Here is a 20,138-nt window from a genome sequence, read left to right as displayed (position 1 = left end):
CTGTGACCCCAGACACTTACAGGACTCAGTTCCGTGCTTTAGCCTGTGATGGGTAAGTGTCTTTTAAGATATATGCTCATAGACTCAAACAAATATGTAATCGCTGGCTGGAGGCAGAGGAGGCCTTATCTTGGGGGACCTTCCTGCAGGTCATCCTAAAAGAGCAGTTCTATGCCAGGTGCCCAGCGGAAATCAGAGAATGGGTGCGTGAGAGAAAGCCGTCAACTGTGGAACAAGCTGCTGCTCTCGCTGATGAGGCTCTCACCATCAAGCCTCAGTGGAGGGTTCTGTTGGAGGATGGAGAGACGCCTAACAGCTCCACAACACCGGATGCCCCCAGTTATTCTGTCCCCATTGTTCCCCGTTCCTCTAAGCCACCACATGTTGATACCCGTGTTAATGTGCCTCCAGTTGCTTCTACTGCACTTTCTGGAATACGCCGGGGAGAGGAAGTAACAGAGCGCAGGTGTTATGTTTGTAGGCATCCCGGGCATTTGCAGGCCTCATGCCCAGCCAGCCCATGGAGGAATCATCCTCAAACCCCTACAGCACCTTCAGGTGGGAGCCGGCCTCCAAGTTTCCCTACCCCTTACCCAAGAGGACGCCTTGGATGGAGGGAGACCCAGCTCAGATGCTATCAATGTGGACAGCCAGGGCATCGGCAAGTCTCCTGCCCAGCTGTTCAAATGAGGACTGATCCTGCACCCAATCGGATTGTTAATTATTTACAGCCCAGTGCCATGGAGGAAGATGTGGCACCGCTATGTGAGGACTGGCCTAGTGACCCAGCCCCCCATGTTGCACCACCAGGAGTTTACGGGGTGCGACCCGCAGTTATGACGACTTCTGCTCATCGAGGTAAGCACTTGCAGGAGGTTGTGCTGGATGGACAGAGACTTGTTGGATTTTGTGACTCGGGTGCTTTCCTCACACTGGCTGATCCCCGAGTGGTTCGGCCTGAGGCAATCCATAGAGGACCTGGGATTGTCATTGAACTGGCTGGTGGACAATGGAGGACTATTCCCACAGCCACTGTGGATCTGAACTTTGGTTTTGGGGTCAGGCGATGTGTGGTTGGGGTGATGGGTGGTCTGCCTGCAGCTGTTCTCCTGGGCAATGATGTGGGAGAGCTACGATGCCAATTCGTGGCTGCATGAAGCCACATGTAAGTAACGCTCTGCCTGTGTGTACTTAACCAGTGACCTGTAGAGGTCCCTAGTACGTACACAAGTTGGGAGGGGGAGGGATTGTGAAGATGTAATTTACCCTCTCACTGTATATGCTGTGATACTATATCATGATATGTATATTTCCCTGGTTGTATTAGTTGTAATTCATGTATTTCCTTGGGGGAGCTACTGGTCTCAATGTGTCTCTCTCATACAATTGTAGTCTTGGCATCTAATGTGATTATGTAAATAGCCTGTCCTCTTCTATCCAGAGTTGTGTATCCAGTCTGTAATTGCATTGGCCAGTGAAGGAATAGTCATTGTGCTGCACAGCAGGGGATCCCTTCATCTACTGTGGCTGGCAGACATATTGGAGCCCTGTGATGGACCAAGCCATTGATGATAGGATGTGTGACCCCTACCCCCTGAACAAACATGGTGGGCTGGTCAAGCAGCACAGACAATGCATTTCCCTTTTTGTAACTTCAGAGTGAGCTGGAACTAAGAGAGGAAGGAGCTCCAGCCTGGGTGGCTGTGGACACGGACGGAGCTAGGCCTGTGTGGCGGCCCGTGGGATTGTGTGGAACTCTTTGGACTACTGTAAGGACGATTGCTTTGTTATCCGGTCCGAGGATTGTCGGGAAGGGCCCCCGAATCTGTTTTACATGGACTTATCGTGTGCTGTTCCAGTGTTCGTGTGAATAAACCTGTTGGATCGTCCCTCGGCCTCGTCCATCCTTTGCTCTGTTGTACACTCCCGTCACAAACAGTACATAACAGACTGGTACAGGAGAGAGGACCCTGCCCGCGAGGGTTTACAGTCTACAGGGAATGGGTGATGGTACAATAGGTGAGGACAGAGCTGGTTGCGCAGTGGTCTACTGGAATGAGGGCTATTGTAGGTTTTAGGCTTGTTGGAAGATGTGGGTCTTGAGGTTCCTCTTGAAGCTTTCCACGGTAGGGCAGAGTCTGATGTGCTGAGGTAGAGCGTTCCAGAGTATGGGGGATGCACGGGAGAAATCTTGTACGCGATTGTGGGAAGAGGAGATAAGGGAGGAGCAGAGAAGGAGATCTTGTGGAGGATCTGAGGTTGCGTGCAGGTAGGTACCGGGAGACTAGGTCACTATGTGCTAGTTTTATGCCACCAAAAACTCAACAATTATTTTACTAATGAATATTTTTTGGCTCATGTTATTTCGGTGGGAATTTGGTTCAAAAATAGTGCATGAAGCCTCAGTCTTAATGAATTACCCCTCAAGTTATGTTGAACAAGTCTGACATAAAGGTTTTTGCACAAAGTTGTATGCTTAAAGGGGTTGTCCGAGCAGAATATCGGAGGCTGGCACCCTAAAATAATGCTATAGTGCCCTCACTCAACGTCGGCTGACCCAGAGTGTCCTTAATTGTACCCTCAACTATAACCAAAGTGTAACACAAAACAACAATAACCATAAGGGAAATGCACACAAGTAGAAGGTGAGATACAGGGCTTAGAACATGTTCACACAGCCATACAGAGAAGATGGAGCAAAATGGAAATAACACAGAAGACTTATGGAATACATGAAAACCTCCCAAATCCTAAACACAACCACATGGGAGCACAAACAAACCATAGGGAAAAGCAATAAAGATAATTCTGCAAGATCATCCTTAACTGAAGAGTTGGGACTCCAAACATCCATCTATCTTGGAATATAGTCAGCAATTAAGGCAAATACAGGGTGAGCATAAATAGCCCCTCCCAATATGTGATAGGGCAAACAAAACAAGAAAGTGAAAACACCTGAATAGAAATAAAGAGGAAAGCAAAACAAAGGAAACACAAGAGAACTATCAGCAACTGAATAGAGACCAAAGAAGCTGTAGTCCAACAGAAAGGGAAACTGATCAGACAACCAGGAAACCAATCAGATCGAGCCCCAGAGTCGAGCCATGAGAGTCAGATTCAAAATTATGGGCTCGATTCATTTTTGTATTTGCATCTGTTCTTTGCCTCGTCTTTGGTGTTTTGCCCCTATTTTTCCATTGTGCCTTAGGGCTCATTCGTACATCAGTTTTCCGTATACGAATGCTATCCATGTCTCTCGATGATCACACTTGAACCTTTAATAACCTATGGGGAAGTTCAAATTTCAGATTTTTTTTCCCCTTAGATCGAGTGGGTCACACAAAATCATGAAGACTTACTGTTTGTATTTTAATCTCCCCCTCTCTTCTCAGAAATAATTTTGTGCAGAACATGTGACTTTTTGCATTAAAAATGAACAAAAAAAGCTTAAAAACTAAAATAAAAAGCATTTTTTAATTTGATGTAATACTCAAGAACTATGTATGCCATCTTGAAGAATTTTTAGGAAAACCGCGCTTTTTCCCTTCTGAGCTCTGCAGTGTACCCACATTGTAGTTTATGACCAAATATAATGCATTGGCAAGAGAAATTGCATTAAGGATTACAGGTTTCTTTTTTTCCCTCCTATAAGATGAATAATTTGGGGAAAAAAAATACAATTTTCACTGCCCATTGTTATAAAATTCTGTGGAGTGCCTCATCTCATCCCCAGATGATGATTTCTGGGTGTTGATTATAAAATATGGTCACTTTTGGGGGTTGCGCTGTCTTGGTACCATTGCTACATTCGAGAAAAATCTGCAAAGGTTCCTACCTTTCCAAGCCATGCCATGTGCCTTAACAGCTGCTTCTACCCATGTCAAGTATTTCCTTAAATTGTGGGATCCACTTTCTGCTGTCGCCAGTTATGAAATTGAAAAATTTGAGGCTAAAAACATTTTTCTGGAATTCATTTAATTTTTAGTTTTCACAGCCCTATGTTACTCATGAAGCATAGAAACAATGTAAATCATGTTCCCTCCTTGTAGGGCACACTACCCAGATGTGGATCGCCTAAACCATCCCCTAGAGTTTTGTTAGGGAGACGTCCCAATAAGTTTATAACCCAGGTCTAGTTTCCAAAACCAATAAATTGAAAAACTTTACACAAGACAATGGGTCGGGGGGAGTGGGAGTAGAAACAGATACCTAAACTCCCTAGCACCTGACCACTGTAAAGACCAAATATTCAACCCAGTACCAGTGAAATATCCTTCGTCGAAAAATGTCTTTCTTTCCTCCTAAGCAATACACTCAATCAGTTTGAGTTAATTTTTAGACATCCATAAATTTATCCATAAATTAACCATAGCAAGACAATTTGCCACGGCCATCAATATTATATTGAGGAACAAGGTTTCTCTCAAATATCGTGTTGGTAATAATGCTTGTGAGTGCTCCACTCATCCCCTTCACGTGACCCCCTAGCTAAGTGGCCTCTGATGTCTGGTGATGTCACGTCAACTTCTTGTTGACCTGACATCACCATGGCCATCCGCAGTCTTCTGTGAGTGACTGGGCTGTGGACGGCGTTTTACCGCTCGTCACAGCCCAGCCTTGCTCCCCCTTGCGGCGCTCTACAGTGAAGGAGGGAGCAGGGACATGATAGCCTGTGACGAGAGGTGAAATACCGCTCACAGCCAAGTCACTCAGGAAGACTGGGGCCGGCCACGGTGACTTCAGGTCAACTGGAAGTTGATGTGATATCACTGGATATCAGAGGTCAAGTAGCCCGAGGGGCCAAGCGAAGGGGATGAGCAGACCACAATAGCGCCACTCACATGCACTATTGGCAACACAAGCTATTTGAGAGAAACCTTGTTTCTTAACAGAATATAGATGTGCTTATAAATACTAACTAGTGAACCACCCCTTTAAGATAAAACAAGGAAGGTGAACAAACAAGGGAAACAGATTCAACATAGAACTCCAAATCTTCTCCATAGACAGATTGCACCGCATATGCTGGAAACATCACCAATGATTTCTCCAAACACAGCTCCTTCTCATGTCAGCTTAGCATGAACTATAGCCGGCATAGGGAGGAGTGATGAGTGGATATTTATAGTAGAAGGGAGTGGCTGTAGCTGAGGTTAAAACTACTTGTTTAATCACTGCAGGATAGAAAGGAACCTTAACCCCTTTCGAATCGGATGGAATTAAATAAACTCCAACTCAGGGAAAATGACAAGTGGGCAATAAAGATGATTAGCGATCAACTGAATGATGTCACCTTCTGATCCTAGATTCCTGTCCTAGGTCAAATCAGGCTGTAACCCACTTGTGACGCATACATACTGGCAAAAACAGTATAAAAGAAAAGGGATAAAACACAGATAAGTCAATCAACAGGAAGTGAGTGGCAGCTGTAGTGTCACTTCCTGTTAATTAACGGATTTGATCCAAAGACAAGGAAAGAAAAGCCGGCAATGATTGGATGCAGAGGTTGCGTGATGTCACAATGTCACGTGAGCCCCGAACCACGTGGACCGGCACCAGAACAGGAACTATATCAAAGCACTGATGTCAAATGCTTAGATATCATGACTAAGGATGGTGAGACATTCAAACGCATACAGGAATAATTAATATAATTTGGGCAATGCTGAAGAGGTTGAAAGTCTGTGAAGCGTGACCCTCTCATCTATACTACGTGAGGTGAAAGCATCAACACTCCTACGATTAATACCTATGTACCAGTGGAGGCTTACAGGACTCGTCTGCTGGCCAAATGAATATTCAACATTGAGAGCCTTCTGTTAATTACCGTATTTTTCGGATTATAATATGTACTTTTCCTACCAAAAATTTGGGAGGAAAATAAGGGGTGCATCATATAAGCTGCATGTAGCTTATCAGGGGTGGAGAATGGTCACAGGAGGCAGGAGCAATGCAGGGAGCAGTGTTGCGGGCGATGCTGGTGCTCGCTGAGGACGTTGAAGCAGGCCATCCTGAAAATGTCAGCGGTGCAGGCTTCGAATAATGCCGCTCAGAGTTGGCACCTACGCAGGTGGAACTCTCGACTGAAGATCTCATCTGTGCATGCACCGCCCCCGGCCCATTGATCCTCCAGCAGCGGGCTTAAGGAAAATGGAGCCAAGTGTGCAAATGAGATTTCAGCTTGTCATTGAGCCAATAGCACAATCTGAGCATGCGCCAACACCAGGCACCATTTCTTTGAAGCCGACAGTTTCTGGATGTTCCTGCCTCACAGCGCCAGCAGGTAGCATTTGTGACACCCGCAGCACCGCCCTACTCCACCACCGCCCCTACCTCCTGTGACCTCGCTCCACCACCGCTGCTGCCCCCCCTGGTAAGACACCATTGGATCATAAGACGGACCGCAGTTTTTTGTTTAATATTTCTTTATTATTTCAAAAGTTTTCATATAACAGAAGATAAGAAATGCATAAGGGTGTTTCATGCTGCCCAATGTTACAGCATATGAAGATTATAAAATAACCTATGTCTTTAAGTCTCGTAAAACGTATGGTACTATGAAATGTATCGCAAATCGTGTGGAAGGTAAGATCTGTATAACATCCTATAGAACATCTTAATTTTAACATTTAATAATCTTCTATCTTTATTCTGTGTAAAGTGTTTTAGGCAACTTCCTTCTGTATAGTCTGGTTCACTAGGTATGAAAACATGACCCTATGTATATCAATTAGGTGGGAAAGAGATATAAAGAGAGGGAGAGAAAGATAGGTAGAAAACAAGGGAAGGAGGGGGAGACATGGGGAAATGGGGGGGGGGGGGGAGAAGAAGGTCTGTATTGTGATGTCGCGCCACTCCTGTGTCTGGACCTCAGTTTTTTATACTTTTTTTTTTCTCTAAATTTGAAGTGTGCCTTATAATCTGCTGCGTCTTAAAAAAAAAAATAAAAAAAAAAATTATGGTACTCTGTCTGCACATTCCCTGTCTGCTTTAATCACCTGTTCACTGCAGGGGTGCAGGCAGTGATCCAGTGCCCCCAGCTTTTGATAGGTATAACTCATAACTTCATTTATAACAAATACTATAAAGTATCCCATATAGTGAACATTGCAATGGCTTCACTGTAATATTTAATAAGATTTCATTTAACATTCCACATTTTGATCATGAACATGGCTTTGCTCGTGCAAGCATTCAGATATATAACAACAGATGTTTTCTTGTTAAACCATTTCCCACAATATTAACAAGAAAGTGGCTTCTCCCCTGTGTGAATTTTCTTATGTTTAATAAGATTTGATTTACGGGTGAAATAATTTTCACATTCGGAACATGAATAAAGTTTCTCCCCTGTGTGACTTCTCTGATGTTTAATAAAATTTGATTTTTGGGTAAAACATTTCCCACATTTGGAACATGAGAACATATTTTCTCCAGTGTGAGTTCCCAGATGTTTAACAAGACTTGACTTAGTAGTATAACATTTCCCACATTCTGAACATGTATGTGATTTTGATCTTGTGTGAGTATTTTGATGTGTAATAAGATGTGATTTCTGAATAAAACATTTCCCACAGTCTGGACATGAATATGGCTTCTCCCCTGTGTGAATTCTCTCATGATTAGTAAGATTTATTTTTTGGTTAAAAGATTTTCCACATTCTGAACACAAAAATGGCCTTACACCAGTGTGAATTCTCTGATGTGTAACAAGACATAGTTTCTGGTTAAAGCACATTCCACATTCTGAACATGAATACGGCTTCTCTTTTGTGTGAATTCTTTCATGTCGAATAAGATTTTTTTTTTGGCTAAAAGATTTTCCACATTCTGAACATGTAAATGGCTTTACACCAGTGTGAATTCTCTGATGTCGAATAAGACATGTTTTCTGATTAAAACATTTTCCACATTCGGAGCATGTATACGGCTTCTCCCCTGTGTGAGTTCTCTGATGTCTAAGAAGTACTGATTTTATGCTAAAACATTTCCCACATTCTTCACAAGAAAATGGTTTCTCTCCTGTGTGAGTTTTTATATGTGTCTTAAGATTTGATTTCTGAAAAAAACATCTCCCACATTCTGAACACGAATACGGCTTCTCTTTTGTGTGAATTCTCTCATGATTAATTAAATTTCTTTTTAGGTAAAAAGATTTTCCACATTCTGAACATGTAAATGGCTTTACACCAGTCTGAGTTCTCTGATGTCGAACAAGACATGATTTCTGATTAAAACATTTCCCACATTCTTCACAAGAAAATGGCTTCACCCCTGTGTGAATTTTCATATGAATCATAAGATTTGATTTGTGTCGAAAACATTTTCCACATTCTGAACATGTATATGGTTTCTTTGCTTTATCAGCGCTATTATTTATATCAACCATTCTGTGAGATTTGCTTTTCTTAATAGACTGTAATGAATCAGAAGACAGGATATGTTTAACAGCTACAGATGATAGATCTTCGTTGTGAAGGCCTGGAGGTATTTCTGCAATAAGGGTACTCTTTTTACATGGTTCTTGCAAGCTCCAATAATCATCTGATTTACCATGTGAAAATATTTGTTGTCCCTCTGAGCTCCTGGTACAATTACCTGCCAAGAATAGAACAAATTGTATTATTTTTGAATGGTTTTACCTAAAAATTATTATAACAGGGCGGTCCGATCTGATGGGCATTGCTGGTCTTTGTCTGTCGCCTCCTCTCTTCTTGCGTTGATCGTCCTCATTCCCTGCTCTGTGTGGATGACACATCTTATGTAATCCACACAGTGTCCTCCATTGCGCTCTTGCGCATGCGCACTTCTCTCTACCCAGCTGAGGGCAGAGCAAAGTACTGTAATGTGCAGGTACGGGGAAAGATCAAAGACTGCCCGTGTATGCACTCTACAGTACTTTTATCTGCCCTCAGAAGTGTAGAGAGAAGTGCGCATGCGCAAGAACACATTGGAGACCTGTAAAAACATTAAAATTAATACATCTAGTTATCAAACATTTTATAGTAGGACATATATATGTTCACAGTTCTGTTTATGTTGCAGGGCATAGCTTATCGATAAAGTTCTTATAAGGAATAAATATTAAGCTATCCATATTGAATATACATAAGTGCTGACATGATATATATATATATATATCCTTCCATCTGGAAGCTTCTAGTGATTACGGCATGTGTAACAGTGTTCAGTTGAAATACCCTATATGGTTTGGACAGTTGTCATATAACATGACACGATGGAGGGGGTCATTCACTCCTGCTCCGAGAGTCAATTCACACATGTCGAGGCTGCAGAGTCCGGCCACCCGATCCAAGAAGCAAGACATGCCTGTCAGGCCTGCAGCATGATTCTATTTGGGAACCAAGGTGAAATGGAGGAAGATTTCTATTGATTTGTATGGACTCATTGAACAATTTACGTAAGCTAATGAAGAATATGATTTTTCCTTTCTGAAACTGATTCTGGCAATCATTTTTATCAGATATAAACTACATTTATTTTTTACACATTTTGTAGTCCATTTTTCATGCGTCTTATCACGTATTTGAAGAAAAATATATTTAACAGTATATTTTTAACATTTGGAGAGCCAGCCATTCCTGTTTTTTAATTTTTTTGTTGTTCCTTTACTTTGCACACCAGGGGAAAGCAGTAATAAATATCTTTTGCAAAGTATCAGTAATCGACAATTTATAAAAATCACGCAGAACCTAGGAAATACGGATAAGTCAAGTTGCATGAATGTTTTTTTAAATGAACTTTAAACTTTGCTAAGCCACAGACAATACTCTTTTGACGTGTCTCTGGAGGAGAAAGGATAAGTCAGTCCATAAGAAGTGCTACAAGTGCTGATTATAAGTCAAGGTAAGACAATGAATTTAAATTCTTTTTCTGAACAAAGTAAGCATTTAGAGAAGTTTAGTTTAGCGAATTTATGGTTAGACTTGTATGCTGAGTGTGAACTAGCAAATTCACGAGTAAATTCTAAGGTATTTTTTAACAAAGAGAGAGAGAAGCTTAGAAATGTATTGCATTTAGTTCAGGAATTCCATAAGTCAGTGACAGAGAGATCCAAAGACTGCTTAAAACCTGAAATGTCAGTAAGGCCCGTTTCACACGTCAGTGAAAAACACTGACGTTTTTCACTGGCGTGTAAAACACGCACATGTCCCTCCGTGTGCCGTGAATCACGGCACACGTGGGTTGTCTAAGTGCAATCCGGGCTCCGTTCTCCGTGGCCCGTGATTGCACTTAGAGATTAACTCACCTGTGCGCGCTCCCGCTCTCCATGGTGCTGATCGCTTTCGCGGTGCAGCATCCGGCCGGCGCTGACCCCCGCAGCAGCTGCTTCCGGGTCGGCTGTGTCGTGCATCATGAATATGCGCGACAATAATGAGTCGGCTCAGACGCAGCAAGCTGCACGGGCTGCAGAGGACATCGCTGGAGCCGGGTGAGTAAAAATGATTTTTATTTTAAAAGAACGTTTTTTTCTGGCACGTGTTTCACGGACCACACCACTGCGTGGTCCGTGGGACATCAGTGATGCCAGAAAAAAATTGACATGTCTCCGTGCGGCAATCACGAACACGCCGGTACGCCGCACGGAGACACGTGCAGTGAAAAATCACTGATGTGTGAGCAGACCCATTCATTATAATGGGTCTGCGTATGTCAGTGATTCTGGTACGTTTAAAAAAAAGCACAAACGTACCAGAATCACTGACGTGTGAAACAGGCCTAAGTAATATTGTGAATTCTGGCTGTAATGTTGTAAATGAAAAGTCAGATTTTGACTGTAATTTTAATTTTGCTAATCAGAATCCTGAAGATGGCGACAGACATGTGCAGTCTATTCAAGGTGACTTTCAGGACACTGGGAAAGAAGCAGGAAATGACGTAGAGAAGTCAGAAGGGGGAGGAGCCAGAGTAGAAGACGTGCAAAAAGTTGTCAGAAAAGGAAATGACAAAGTGGAGCTAGAAGGGGGAGGAGTCCGAGAGCATGGCGGAGATCAGTTTCTAAAATTAGAACAGGCTAAGTTAGAACTTTAACTTAGGAAGAATCTATTGGACTTATGCAAATTAATTCCCGCATACGATCCTAAAATACATGTATGCAGAAATTCAGAAATATTTGAAAGTTCCATTGAAAAATTAAATTTAACCAATAGTGAGAAGACTCAAATATTTGATATGTGGTTACCCCAGCAATTTTTCAGACAACTAGCATTAAAAAAGTCTTCTGACAATGAGACTTTTGATTGTCCAACTGAGGATGACATCACAAGGCTGAGAAATCTCATTTTTTGTGAACGGAATGAAGCGAGTACAAATTATGAGATGTTGAAGGAATTACAAATTGAACAGAATGAAAGTACGTTCTCATTTATGTCCGTTTTTGAACGTTTATATAGGGCGGTCATTCCAAATGTCAGACTGAATGGAATGATACATTTATTTGTCAAGAAATTTAATCTCCTTGATAATACAGCCTGTACTGTGGCATTAAAGAAAAAGTCCCTATTCGAATGTACGACATTTATCGATTTTGTTAGAAATCACCAAAGTCAATCAAATTAATTAATTCCGAAAAACCAACACAAAAAAGGAGAGATTCTGTGGAAAATCAACAGTGTCTCCCAGATCCAGATATTTCTGTGACAAAATGTATGAAATTCGCAGGAAATTGCATGTAAATTACAAATCATACAATCCATCACAATTATTATTATCTAAAAATCTTTTTCCACAGGAAAAACCTTTGTTTCCCTTGTCTCCAGTGAAGGGATTGGTCACAGGATCAGATATTGATGATCCCAGACAAATGATGAGTAAAAGCTTTGAAAGACAGAGACAGCTGGGTGGTCTTTCAGAGAGAGACAATCTTTCTCATTTAAGGAAAAAAATTGAGTTACAAAATAATTTCAGAGATTCCTACAAGTTGAAAATGAATATAATAGATCGAATCTTTGAAGAAAAATTTAGGTTTGGTTTTCAGCTAAATAAAGGGGATTTCTGGGTAAATTAATTTTATTGTTTGATATTTATTATTATTCATATACAGTGTATCCATGTAATACATACCTTCTATAGATTCATGTGTATATATATATATATATATATATAAGGGTAGTCATAGTAAGATCAAAGTCATATTTTCATTTAGTTATGATAGTTAAATTTTATAAATTAATAATTTGATCTCTGTATATGAATAATAATATTTAAAATTTAATAAGGAAACGTATAACTTATTTTAAGTGTTTCATTTTTATCATAAATATGATAATAATTTTATTCTTTTATTTCCCTCAGAATTTATCAGTAAAGCAGATTGATGAAGTATTAACTTTTTATTTATAAATTTGTTCTTATCCTCAATCAGGTAACATATATCTTATTGTGTAAGGCTAATCGCGAAAGCATCATTAATAATAATAATAATAAGAATAATAATTATTATTTTCTCAGGTACCAATTGCCAGAGGACCATTAGTTTTAACATTTCTTTTATGAATATATATCTTCCTAAGAGTTATTAGAAATGTAATCTGAGTTTTTGGAGTGGAGTATTTAAACCTGCTTGCTGTATTGGAATGGTGTTCCTTGCACGTAACCAGAGCATGTGACACTTGAATTACTGAGCTAATAATAAGTGTCTGTCTGTCTTATGATCAAACATACAGTATGTGACTATCAAAGGTACCTATTACTCATGAGTAGATGTAATAAATTATTCGTATACTTCAAGAAGTACTTCATATTAGTATCATATTTTTGAAATGCGCATAGAGAAATTGAAAATCAAAAAGGGGATATGTGTTGTCCATATGTTTGTCTGTATGTGAATAGTTTTGTATATACAGTGAGACAGTCTAATTGTCTGAGCAGCTGCTGATGTCAATTACTTGCCCAAAGTCTTTGAAGTTTCCAAAAAAAATAAAGGGGAGGGAAACATTTTTTTTTTCCTTCAAGGTTATTATATATACACATATTATATATATATATATATATATATATATATATATATATATAAAAATATATATATATATATATATATATATATATATATAAAAATATATATATATATATATATATAAAAATATATATATTATTTAGAATAAATAAGTTATAGTACATAAGTATGAATAATGAAGGAATTTATACAGAATATATCTTATTCATAGACATATTTCTTTATTATAGATGTGTTAGGATCCTTATTAAAGGTTTATTCTAGAATAAGTATTTTTTTAATGTTTTGACTTTTATACAGTTTTGAGTTACTTCTTTTACTGATACACAGATTGGTAATCATTTTTTTTTCAAATATGGAAGTAATATTTATAATATGGTCTTGAAGATATACAACATAAATTTTAATTTAATTTAATCTTGACATAGTAATTTTTATAACATCATATTTCATGATATTGAAAGGAAAAGGTTGGGTTTTAATTACATATTTATATTTGATTAATATATGTGTCTACAGAATACTTTAACCCCTTCAGCCCCCAGCCTGTTTTCACCTTAAAGACCTGGCCATTTTTTGCAATTCTGACCAGTGTCACTTTGACAGGTTATAACTCTGGAACACTTCAACGGATCCTGGCGATTCTGAGACTGTTTTTTCGTGACATATTGTACTTCATGTCAGTGGTAAATTTAGGCCGATATGTTTTGCGTTTATTTGTGAAAATTTCGGAAATTTAGCGAAAATTTTGAAAATTTTGCAATTTTCAAAATTTGAAATTTTATGCCCATAAATCTGAGAGATATGTCACACAAAAAAGTTACTAAATAACATTTCCCACATGTCTACTTTACACCAGCGCAATTTTTGAAAAAAAAAAAATTTCCGTTAGGAAGTTAGAAGGGTTCAAAGTTCATCACCAATTTCTCATTTTTCCAACAAAATTTACAAAAAAAAATTGTTTAGGTACCACATCACATTTGGAGTGATTTGAGAAACCTAGGCGACAGAAAATACCCAAAAGTGACCCAATTCTAAAATCTGCACCCCTCACTCTGCTCAAAACCACATCCAAGAAGTTTATTAACCCTTTAGGAGCTTCACAGCAACCAAAGCAATGTAGACGAAAAAATGAAAATTTTACTTTTTTAACACAAAAATGTTACTTTAGCCATAAAAATTAGTATTTTCACAAAGGTATCAGGAAAAATGCATCATAAAATGTATCGTGCATTTTCTCCTGAGTACGCAGATACCCCATATGTGGTGGAAATCAAATGTTTGGGCACACAGCAGGACTCAGAAGGCAAGGAGCGCCATTTGAATTTTTGAGTGCAAAATTAGCTGCACTCATTAGCGGACGCCATGTCGGGTTTGAAGACTCCCCGAGGTGCCTAAACAATGGAGCTCCCCCACAAATGACCCCATTTTGGAAACTAGAGCCCTCAAATATTTTTTCTAGATGTTTGATGTGCACTTTGAACCCCTGGGGGCTTCACAGAAGTTTATAACGTTGAGCCGTGAAAAGAAAAAAATTTTTTTTTACCACAAAACTGTTGCTTCAACTAGGTAGCTTTTTTTATCACAAGGGTATCAGGAAAAAATGCACCATAAAATTTATGGTGCATTTTCTCCTGAGTACGCAGATACCCCATATGTGGTGGAAATCAAATGTTTGGGCGCACGGCAGGACTCGGAAGGCAAGGAGCGCCATTTCACAGCAAAATTGGTTGGAATTATTAGCGGACGCCATGTTTCATTTGGAGACCCCCCTGAAGTGCCTAAACAATGGAGCTCCCCCACAATTGACCCCATTTTGGAAACTAGACCCCTCATGGAATTTATCTAGCTGTTTAGTGAGCACTTTGAACCCCTGGAGGCTTCACAAACGTTTGTAATGTTCAGCCGTGAAAATATTTTATTCTTTTTTTTACCACAAAATTGTTTTTTCAAACAGGTAGCTTTTTTTTCCACAAGGGTATCAGGAAAAAATGCACCATAAAATGTATTGTGCAATTTCTCCTGAGTACGACGATACCTCATATGTGGTGGAAATCAATTGTTTGGGCGTACGGCGGGGCTCAGAAGAGAAGGAGCGCCATTTCACAGTAAAATTGATTGGAATTATTAGCAGACGCCATGTTTCATTTGGAGACCCCCTGAGGTGCCTAAACAATGGAGCTCCCCCACATGTGATCCCATTTTGGAAACTAGACCCCCCCATACAAAAAAAATTAGTTTGGCGAAATAAAAAATACATACATCAGTAAAAAAAAAAAAAAGAGCGCCTGCCACTAAGACCAGTGCCAAACGTGAGAGCAATGCACGAGTCTCGCATCGCATCATCCACTGCAGTCTGGAAGCGAGCAACTGCGCTGGATAATGCGATGCGAGAGGGCGGGGCGGCAGATGAGAAAGGGTGCAGCAGATGGAAGATGGGAAAGGGCGCAGCGGATGGAGGAGCGGCAGAGGATGGGAAAGGGCGCAGCGGATGGATGATGGGAAATGGCGCAGCGGATGGATGGGAAATGGCGCAGCGGATGGAGGAGCGGCAGAGGATGGGAAAGGGCGCAGCGGATGGATGATGGGAAATGGCGCAGTGGATGGAGGAGCGGCAGAGGATGGGAAAGGGCGCAGCGGATGGATGGGAAATGGCGCAGCGGATGGAGGAGCGGCAGAGGATGGGGGGGGTGAGATGGGGATACCTACCTTACAGGATGGATCTAGGCAGCAGGATCACAGCAGACAGAAGAGGCAGCAGATGAAGGAGGCAACAGATCGAGGAGGGTGAGAGGGGGCAGTAGATGGAAAATGGGAGAGAGCAGGCAGCAGATCGGGGAGGGGGGCAGAGTCTGATGCGAGAGAGAGATGGCACATGTAGGGGAAGGGAGGGGGGCTTGCAGCACATGTAGGGGGAGGGAGGGGGGCTTGCAGCACATGTAGGGGGAGGGAGGGGGGCTTGCAGCACATGTAGGGGGAGGGTGGCTTGCAGCACATGTAGGGGGAGGGTGGCTTGCAGCACATGTGCTGCAAGCCAGCCACCCTCCCCCCACATGTGCTGCAAGCCAGCCACCCTCCCCCCACATGTGCTGCAAGCCAGCCACCCTCCCCCCACATGTGCTGCAAGCCAGCCACCCTCCCCCCACATGTGCTGCAAGCCAGCCACCCTCCCCCCACGTGGGGGGAGGGTGGCTTGCAGCACATGGAGGGATAGGTAGTGTGGCGATGGAGAAGGGGCAGCCGATGAAGGAGGCGGCGGCCGCCGCCGATCGGGGGCAGCAGCGGCTGAAAAAGGTGGGTGCGACGGCGGCGGGGACAGTGGCGAGCATGGCGGCGGGGACGGCGGTGGATCGGGAGCGGCGGCGGGGACGGCGGTGGATCGGGAGCGGCGGGGACGGCGGTGGATCGGGAGCGGCGGCGGGAGCATGGCGGCGGGGACGGCGGTGCAGCGGGAGCATGGCGGCGGGGACGGCGGTGGATCGGGAGCGGCGGCGGAGACAGCGGTGCAGCGGGAGCATGGCGGCGGAGACAGCGGTGCAGCGGGAGCATGGCGGCGGGGACGGCGGTGGATCGGGAGCGGCGGCGGAGACAGCGGTGCAGCGGGAGCATGGCGGCGGAGACAGCAGTGCAGCGGGAGCATGGCGGCGGGGACGGCGGTGGATCGGGAGCGGCGGCGGAGACAGCGGTGCAGCGGGAGCATGGCGGCGGGGACGGCGGTGGATCGGGAGCGGCGGCGGAGACAGCGGTGCAGCGGGAGCATGGCGGCGGAGACAGCGGTGCAGCGGGAGCATGGCGGCGGGAACGGCGGTGGATCGGGAGCGGCGGCGGAGACAGCGGTGCAGCGGGAGCATGGCGGCGGAGACAACGGTGCAGCGGGAGCATGGCGGTGGGGACGGCGGTGGATCGGGAGCGGCGGCGGAGACAGCGGTGCAGCGGGAGCATGGCGGCGGAGACCGCGGTGCAGCGGGAGCATGGCGGCGGGGACGGCGGTGGATCGGGAGCGGCGGCGGAGACAGCGGTGCAGCGGGAGCAAGGCGGCGGAGACAGCGGTGCAGCGGGAGCATGGCGGCGGGGACGGCGGTGGATCGGGAGCGGCGGCGGAGACAGCGGTGCAGCGGGAGCATGGCGGCGGAGACAGCGGTGCAGCGGGAGCATGGCGGCGGGGACGGCGGTGGATCGGGAGCGGCGGCGGAGACAGCGGTGCAGCGGGAGCATGGCGGCGGAGACAGCGGTGCAGCGGGAGCATGGCGGCGGGGACGGCGGTGGATCGGGAGCGGCGGCGGAGACAGCGGTGCAGCGGGAGCATGGCGGCGGAGACAGCGGTGCAGCGGGAGCATGGCGGCGGGGACGGCGGTGGATCGGGAGCGGCAGCGGAGACAGCGGTGCAGCGGGAGCATGGCGGCGGAGACAGCGGTGCAGCGGGAGCATGGCGGCGGGGACGGCGGTGGATCGGGAGCGGCGGCGGAGACAGCGGTGCAGCGGGAGCATGGCGGCGGAGACAGCGGTGCAGCGGGAGCATGGCGGCGGGGACGGCGGTGGATCGGGAGCGGCGGCGGGGACAGCGGTGCAGCGGGAGCATGGCGGCGGAGACAGCGGTGCAGCGGGAGCATGGCGGCGGGGACGGCGGTGGATCGGGAGCGGCGGCGGGGACAGCGGTGCAGCGGGAGCATGGCGGCGGGGACGGCGGTGAAGCGGCAGCAGGGGCGATCGGGGACAGGGGTGGGCGGCGGGGCGATCGGGGACAGGGGCGGGCGGCGGGGACAACAACTTACCGCTCTCCTCGGCTTCTAGGGACGATCACAGGCCGCAGATCCACATTGATTGGAGAGAGCGGTCACAAGACCGGTCTCTCCAATCAGAGCTGGGGGCGGGTGAAGCATCGATCACCCAGCTCCAGCCAATGGCCAGTGCTACAGCAGCACTGATCAGGGCTGGATTTCAATGTTCCAGCCATTTTCAATGGCTGGAACATTACAGTGGCTGTAATTGGCTGAGCGGCGTTCGTCAGCCAATCACAGCCTCTGTAGGTTCGGGGAGGAGGCACCACCCCTCCTGACGTCAGGCAGAGGTCCCCTCCTTCCCGAATCTACCGTTTAAGTAAATAAATTTCACTCCCCGGGGCTCCGGGACCGCGATTTCGCCATGACGTACTGAGTACGTCATGGGTCGTTTAGCACCACGTCACCATGACGTACTCAGTACGTCCAAGGTCGTTAAGGGGTTAATAATTAATATTTCAAGTACAAAGGAAGAATTGGGAATAAAAAAAAATATATTTGAAGTATATCATAATGCATTTATATACTAAAAGAAGAAGAGTATTATCTGCAAAGTTACATGACTTAATTATTTTTATAGGTTACTGATATGATAGGTATGGAAATCCTATAAGATACTGGTAATACTAAGGTTATGTGTTATTAAAGACATAAGTGTTATATACATAGAAGGCCTTATTTTTATTCCAATTTTTATTCCGATTTTCCTTTTTCCTTTTATTCCTATTTTTTATATTGATTATTTTTATTCAATATTCAAATTTTTAATCAAAATTTAAAAATTCTACAATTTTTTATTTTTCCTTCTAATTTTAAAATCTCAATTGAGGAAACACTTCAATATTTAGTTAAGTAATATCTAATATAAGAATATTACTTTATTAAATATGAATCATATTAAAAGGGAAAGTTCCAATTTTTGGAAGAAAAAGAACACTTCGTACATCAATATATTCAATTATTTACTTCCTAGTAATACATTATTCTTTTATTAGTACGTTGTCACAATAAGGACGAATATTGGTTATAGTTATACATTTTCTTATATAGGGGGTCATTTAATAAATATTAGACAAATCAAATAAACTAAATTAGAGTAATAAAGATGGAAGATCGAGGTACATCTAGGTTTACCTTCTGTTACAAACCGGCGCCGCCATAGCCGCAAGCAGCCTGCTGCGGTTCCTGTTGCGCCCAGGCGGCGGCTGCCGTTCTTGGCCGTGCCTCGGGTCGTCCAGTTGGCTGTTCCTTCCACCACGTCTAAGTGTGGAGAGGCGGCTGGTGCGCATGCGTGCGCCGATTTACCCCAGCCAGAGTTTAAGCCCGGTGTTTTGCCTGGTGAGCATGCTCAGCCTGTTTGTGTTATGTCTGAGACTAGGTCCTCAGTTCAGGCTGCTGAGCATGCTCCCACAATTATCCCTAGCAGCCTCTTTGCACAGGTACTTGGACTTCGTGCTGTGTCTAAGTTCTGGGATGTGCCTACTGAGCATGCTCAAACAGATAGTCTGCTTTCTGAGCCTGTGGCTCAGGCTACTGAGCATGCTCAGGCACTTAGTGCATCAGAGGCTAGGTCCGGTAAGGACCTCACTGAGCATGTCCGTGGGGTGGCGGGCCCTGATAGGGCAGAGGGTGTCAGGTGTCCTGATGACGTGGCCACTCCGGACTGGCTCGCAGAGGCCCGCCCCTATGATCTGGCACCTCAGTATTGGTCGTCAGACGATGACTGGTGAAGTGTTTGGGGCGTGGCTGCCATGGGGTCATCAATGACGTGGCGGTTCCGGATAGGTCGCATGTGACGTCGCTGATGACATGACACTCTGCTATTGGACCTTGGTGGTTCCACCCTGGGTTTGGGGCGGACCCAGGTTATAAAAGGGGCTGGAGACAACATGGAGGTGCGCAGTCTTCACTTTTGCTCAGTCAGAGCACACCTTCATGTTAGAGCCTCATTGCGGCATAAGCCTATGTTGGGAAGCGGTAGGTAGGGTTAGGCGAACGGTGCCTGTCACGCCAAGATTCGTGGCTCGGCACATCAGGGTCAGGCGCCGTGCTTCCCTCCTGCCGTTCCAGTCTTGCTATAGCAGCCCAGTGGCGTTAACTGGGCTGCGGCTACTGTGCTTCCTGTCCGATTGTGCCCCCTACGCACACGGACAAAGCACCTGCTGCGCTACCTGTCCGATTGTGCCCCCTACGCACACGGACAACGCACCTGCTGCGCCACCTGTCCGGTTGTGCCCCCTACGCGCACGGACAGCGTACCCCAGGACCCCTGTGGAGTTAACAGGGTGTTCCTTATCCTCCTCGGCTTCCCGGTCAACGCTACTGGTGTACCCATCTGGCCTGACGTGTCCTACACACACACACATGGCCAGTCGAGAGGTGGC

General features: G+C 44.6%; 1 protein-coding gene across 1 annotated transcript in view; it reads right to left on the bottom strand.

Moving 5' to 3' along the window:
- Positions 1 to 6,472: 6,472 nt before the first annotated feature.
- LOC142313156 (uncharacterized) overlaps positions 6,473 to 20,138 on the bottom strand; it is a 186,379-nt gene continuing 172,713 nt past the window's right edge. Inside the window, 1 exon segment of the mRNA XM_075352144.1 lies at positions 6,473 to 8,598. Within this exon segment, the coding sequence (XP_075208259.1) occupies positions 7,142 to 8,598 (1,457 nt within the window). The 3' untranslated portion in view covers positions 6,473 to 7,141.

Source organism: Anomaloglossus baeobatrachus, chromosome 5 (genome assembly GCF_048569485.1).
Source record: "Anomaloglossus baeobatrachus isolate aAnoBae1 chromosome 5, aAnoBae1.hap1, whole genome shotgun sequence".
Taxonomy (NCBI): Eukaryota; Metazoa; Chordata; class Amphibia; order Anura; family Aromobatidae; genus Anomaloglossus; species Anomaloglossus baeobatrachus.
This window is presented reverse-complemented; position numbering and strand designations above follow the sequence as displayed.